The sequence below is a fragment of the Leiobunum rupestre genome, chromosome 7, assembly GCF_980474605.1.
Source record: "Leiobunum rupestre chromosome 7, qqLeiRupe1.1.hap1, whole genome shotgun sequence".
In the NCBI taxonomy this organism is placed as follows: domain Eukaryota; kingdom Metazoa; phylum Arthropoda; class Arachnida; order Opiliones; family Sclerosomatidae; genus Leiobunum; species Leiobunum rupestre.
In genome coordinates, this window is record NC_143390.1 from 55,934,838 (window position 1) to 55,940,401 (window position 5,564).

Below are 5,564 nucleotides of genomic sequence, written 5' to 3' on the forward strand. Positions count from 1 at the left end.
TTTACAACAAAACCCCGTAGACACAGAAAATTGCCACAATAGGGTTTATATTTAAACCCTTTTCAAACCCTTTAAACACTTCCTAGGGTTTACAACAAAACCCCGTAGTTATGGGATTTTCCATAGTACATACAAAAGTTTGGTCCAAGTATAGTTCAAATTCATCGCTTTCAAAGATGGTATTCTTGTTGTATAATATTGTGGGTTCACCTCTTTGGGAATTTGTCCATTTTTTCGGTAAATATATTTTCCTGTTGTTTCATTAAAAAGTGTTGGAATCAATAAGATGCTTCCAAATAGGCGTAGCTCTAAGTTTTTTTAATTAATTTTTATTATAATAGCTAGGTATAAACTGCCTTAGAGCTTACTATTTACTTCTTGTACATTCTGTGTTCTCATTTTCTGCAGAATTTCACTTCTTAATGATGGAGGTTTTTTCGCCGATACCATTTTCCATACAGCATCAGCCTTTGATGCTAACATTCCATTAAATTTTTCATTTAAATCCACTTTAGTAATGGATTTAAACTCCATGAGAATCTACAAAGATTAAAACTTTTAATTAATGCTATATTCATATACAGTGTCTTTTTTGCTGGGAAAAGTGATTTGTTTTTCAAAAACTATACTACTGATTTCTAATTTGGAAGGTCAATTTACTTAACCGGGGAACATAAGTGTGAGAAATTTCAGCGAATCTGGTAATGTTTTTAACCAATTTAAAAAAAAATTCACCACTAGGTGCGAGACTAAAAATGTCTGTTGTAAATTTGTAGTTCGCCATCGAAAACTCTTAAAAATTATGACTTAGCGAAAAAAGACAGAGGTTGAAAAATTAAATTTTTGGTCTCGCACCTAGTGGTGAAACAATTTTTCAAAAATGGTGAAAAACCTTACCAAATACGCTGAAATATCTCACACTAATGTCCCACGGTACAGTAAATTGACCTTCCAAATTTGAAATCAATAGTATAAATACTTTTGGGAAAAAAAAGTTTTCCGAGCAAAAAAAGGACCCTGTACGTACAATTCATTTAATATAGAGTGGATGGCTAAAACCAACTCCCCACAGCTTAGGTGGGCGTGAAGGAGGTATATTCTAGGCAAAAGCTCCCCAGGCTCGTTCCCCTAACTAAATTTTCATAACAAAAAAGACGTTATTTGATATTGTCTGACTATTTAACAAAGAACACAACTTTGGAGTAACATATTTTCTGCTGGGGCCTGAGAATGCTTACTTGTGCCAAAACTCTAGCCCACAGCCATCATGCACCACAATGAAATCATGTCAGTAAATAACGTACCTGTTGCGGTCTTGCGGATCGTGTAAGGCTGGATATTCCTCCAAAACTGATGTGATGTTTTGTTCTCTAACTATTTTTGACCGGTCCAGAAACGTTCTTTCCATTTTTGATCTAATGATCCGCCAGTCTGGGTCATTTTTTTCAGCTCTTCTTTCATTTGTGCCTTGTGATGCTCTATTGAGATTTCATCCTCAAAGTCTTCGCTTTCCTAATAAAATAATATATAAATAAAAGCAAATATTTTGTTTATCAACTTTTCCGTTTCTTGGTAGTTTCAAAGATAATTTGTAGAAAGATAAAACATGGAAAAATAGTTCTGACAACGAATTTTTAAACTTCCGGTTCCGTAATTTCCAATAACGCAATAGCCCTACCACAGACGAATTAGCCTTCATGGTCGAGTGTCATACTTCAGAGGTATTATGCTATTCATGGTACTACTCACACTACCATCTATAAGAGAAATTGGCCGATAGGTACCAAGAAAAAGCCTTGGTACTCAAGATATTGCAAAAAGATTAAGTAATACAAGTCTAAAAACCTTTCCTTAAAATTATTGTTAATACATTTTTTTTAAATTTTATATCTCAGTTATGCAACCTACGGGAATTTCGAAGCGCATCACAGTAGATAGTGTTTCATTCTCAGATGTGGTTGAAGTTTTCCTCGAAGCTTTTCCAAATTTATGCTTTTTTCCTATCACAGTTGGATCAGTTTTAATTTTGTAACTGAAGTTTTTGAAATGCCCCCTTAACCTATTTCTCCATGTTTCCTATAAATGGAGTGTTCAAAATTTCAAATTATTCTTTTTAGTGCGAATATACAAATGATTATTGATGAAATAAAACATACATATCCTTCTCCAGGCTTAACACACAAGTGCGGATAGTGTCAATTGTATTTACAAGAACATATATTTTATCATAATGCTTTTAACAAGATGTTATTAATTAAATTAAGATGTTTTAAAAGCCTTTAAAAAGCCCTTGTCAGTGAGCCCATATCACCTAAATTTCAAATATTTACTTACAAGGAGTATTCGTGTATCAAATCATTTGACAAAATAGTGAGGATTTCTTTATCTGTAAACTCTCTTTTCTCTTCAGATAAAGCTTTATATTTATCAGAATTGGTTTCAGTCTCTGGGAGGCTTGGAAGCGTATATTCAAAGCAGAAAGTAGTTTTACATGTTACTGGGATTCTACTTTTTTGATTGTCAATAATCCTGCTCAAAAAAATTGGAATTAGTTGAATAATTTTTCTAAACATATACGAATAGAGTATTGGCCATCTGTAGATTTTGATAAGTCTATTTTCTTTTTAAATTGATATTTAAAGCAGAAAACCTGAGTTCATTTTTAAGTGTCATTACTCTATTAACTAGATAAATAATGAATATGTGTTCATTACAACTTACAAAGAGCCAGATTCTGTATTTTTATCAGAAATAACTATAGTTCCTTCTTGACATGTTTGATTTTGATCAGTAATGCAGGAATTATTTTCTAAAGAATTTGATTTGATTACAGCTCTTTCTACTTCAGAGTTACTATCCTTCCTCAGCTTTTTAACTGGTAATTCCTGATTTACACAAATTACATATATTAAACAATAATAAACTTGTAAATACATTAAATATTAATTAATTTGTGAATACATGAAATATAAAATGAATAAATCATATACCTATCGACACCAAGTGGGAAAATTTTGAATAACACGAAGGGAAAGTGATCAAGAACACGCTATCTTAACAAGTTTACCATTTTTCGGTCCAAGTTATTTTTTAATTAAAAAGTGTATGGCAATCGTGTTAGATAGTAGCAGAGATTGTTAAGTCGCTCCACAACTTTACACTCTCTGATAGTAGCGGAGAAAAGGGGTTTCCAATTTGCAATACATATTTCATTCAATATTGCATGGCAGCCTTGATAATATAGGGTATGCTTCCATATAAATCTCATGGGTAACTAGAATGCTGCCGTGTAACTGGCAAATGGTACAAACGCCGCAGTGGCGGATTTAGAGGGGGACGCTCCCCTTGACGCGGGGTTTTCTTAAGCTTTGTATGTGACTTGATGATTTGCTATTGCACCCATAAAATAATAGCGCCACCCCCTCCCCCTTGAGTTTTTTTCTTGATCCGCTACTGATGGCGGCTCCTTTGAAATAACCGCATTAAATAATCTATAGCGATATACTTAAATTTGAAACGCCTTGAAAATGAAGGCCATTTTGGAGTTACTAAGCTGTTCACAAATTTAGGTTTTTTTTTTTCATATACAACCCCACACCTCGCGAGAGCTTAAAACCATGGAGTTAAACGTTAAAAAACTATCCATTTGTACCCCCTCCCCTCCCACAATCAATATTTACCAAGGCCACGTAAATACGGAAAATATAATTTATCTGGGCCGTGTTTAATTATTATTAAGTTGCGCTGTGAATTAAATATTCTTACCGCAAATTTGACTGTTATAATCGTTTTATCTTCAATCACTGTAGACTCGTCTACCTCTACATCAGTATTAAACATTTCATCTGGTACCTGAAAAACATTATGGGGGTGTTAACATTAAATAACGTACGAATTATAATAACAATAATGGAACTATTACAAATTGGTTATTTTCCAAGTATATTAAGTCCGGTCCTTTAAATCCATGTAAAGACTCGTCCTTTTCTAATTGAGTGTTGAATCCATCAAGCGTTGGTTCCGTTAAAACAATCTTTCTTTTCCTTTCTCCAAAACATAGTAAACACGTAACCGACTTCACCGAATTTGAATTCATTTTGTTCGTGAGCTACTCCAAAAATTACAAACACGTTCCAATGTACCTTGCGAAATAAATGAATATAATTAAGTTTGTAGATCATATATAAATATCCTTCCTCGTCACTCGAAATACATCTGTACCGTTCTATAACTGTTTTGAGAATTTCAATCTCCGGCTCCGCGCTACTAAGTTTTTCCCGTAGGGCAAGCTAGACCCCTTTCTCTAGTTTGAAGCAAATATTCTTCTTTGGGGCTTTCCACTCTTAACATACCAAAACCTAGGTTCGGTCCATCGCGAGTTCCTCGATACCTTGAAAGAAGGAGAGAGGGAAGGGAAATGTTAATAGGCGAAACACTACATACTCTCAAAACTCTGCAGATAGGTCCGAAAATTTCGCGAACTTGCGAAAAGTTTTCACGCGTGACGTTCGTTATCATAGTAATTTTTCGTATAGAGCGTTATTTGTTTTTCGCTCTTATCATGTCTAATTACAAAATAAAATTTCTATATCGCGGCCGCTATAATTCTAGTAAAAACAAATAATGTAATATATCTACGATTTACAATTCCCCAAAAAACCTTAAAAAAAGTATGACCTTGTAAAGTTTGACCAAGGTTAATAAATGTTAGGCTATAAAAGGTTGCCTCAAAACGTGGTGGTTGCTAAGGGTGTGGTGTTTGGCTATTTTGTGGCTAACGAAAATCATGACGTCACTGAGATCACATCCATTTGAAATCAATGGGATCTCAACTGAGTGGCGTCAGCAGCAGACGATTTCTTGAGGCAATCTAAAAATTATTTCAAACCGTTTCTCGATCGAGATTCCGCTGAAGCTTAATTAGCTTTACGAAAAGAGAATATGTGATATTCACTTTTCGTAAAGCTAGCCTAATTAAGTTTTTACGGCGCATACTGCTCGCGTCGGTAGCCCCGTCGCAGCAAAGAGTATAAAAACTACGTAACCTAGAGATATAATGACGGCCGAAAGCGGTAAATGAAATGGCAGCAATCGGGAGAAAGCACTCAGTGAATTTTGTTCTTGAAATTTCGGTACCGCAGCGCCACTACGGCAGTTTTTAATATGATTAATAATAGTACAGGATAAAGACGTTTTGAAACTGCCGTAGTGGCGCTGCGGTACCGAAATTTAAAGGAAAATTCACAGAGTGCCTTCCCCCCGGTTAACTTTCGGCCATCATTATATCTCTAGGTTAAGTAGTTTTTATACTCTTTGCTAGCAGTACATTTTTTATCAGGTCATACTTTTTCTTAAGGCTTTTGAGGGGATTTCAAACTGGTAGAAATATTACATTATTTTGGTACCAGAATTATACGATCCGCGATTGCAAATTGTAATTAGACATGACAAGAGCGAAAAATTAACAGTTTCAGTAAACCCTTTTCTAGGGGTTTACGCGAACGTCTGCAACCATAAGTTTATAATACTTTACATAAGTATGTCTCTTTTTAGAAATATTTTAC

General features: G+C 34.5%; 1 protein-coding gene and 1 long non-coding RNA gene across 2 annotated transcripts; both read right to left on the minus strand.

Moving 5' to 3' along the window:
• Positions 1-380: 380 nt before the first annotated feature.
• On the minus strand, positions 381-2,382 carry LOC149937513 (uncharacterized). The gene is made up of 4 exons (XR_016472373.1): positions 2,335-2,382; positions 1,909-2,076; positions 1,305-1,512; positions 381-540 (listed from the first exon to the last, which is right to left on the minus strand). It is a non-coding gene; the product is annotated as an uncharacterized LOC149937513 (long non-coding RNA).
• A 335-nt stretch (positions 2,383-2,717) lies between these two features.
• Positions 2,718-5,008, minus strand: LOC149937514 (uncharacterized). The gene is made up of 3 exons (XM_090153808.1): positions 3,923-5,008; positions 3,766-3,852; positions 2,718-2,885 (listed from the first exon to the last, which is right to left on the minus strand). The coding sequence occupies exons 1-3, from the start codon at positions 4,094-4,096 to the stop codon at positions 2,718-2,720; spliced, it is 429 nt and encodes a 142-aa protein (XP_090009934.1). The 5' UTR covers positions 4,097-5,008.
• Positions 5,009-5,564: the final 556 nt, after the last annotated feature.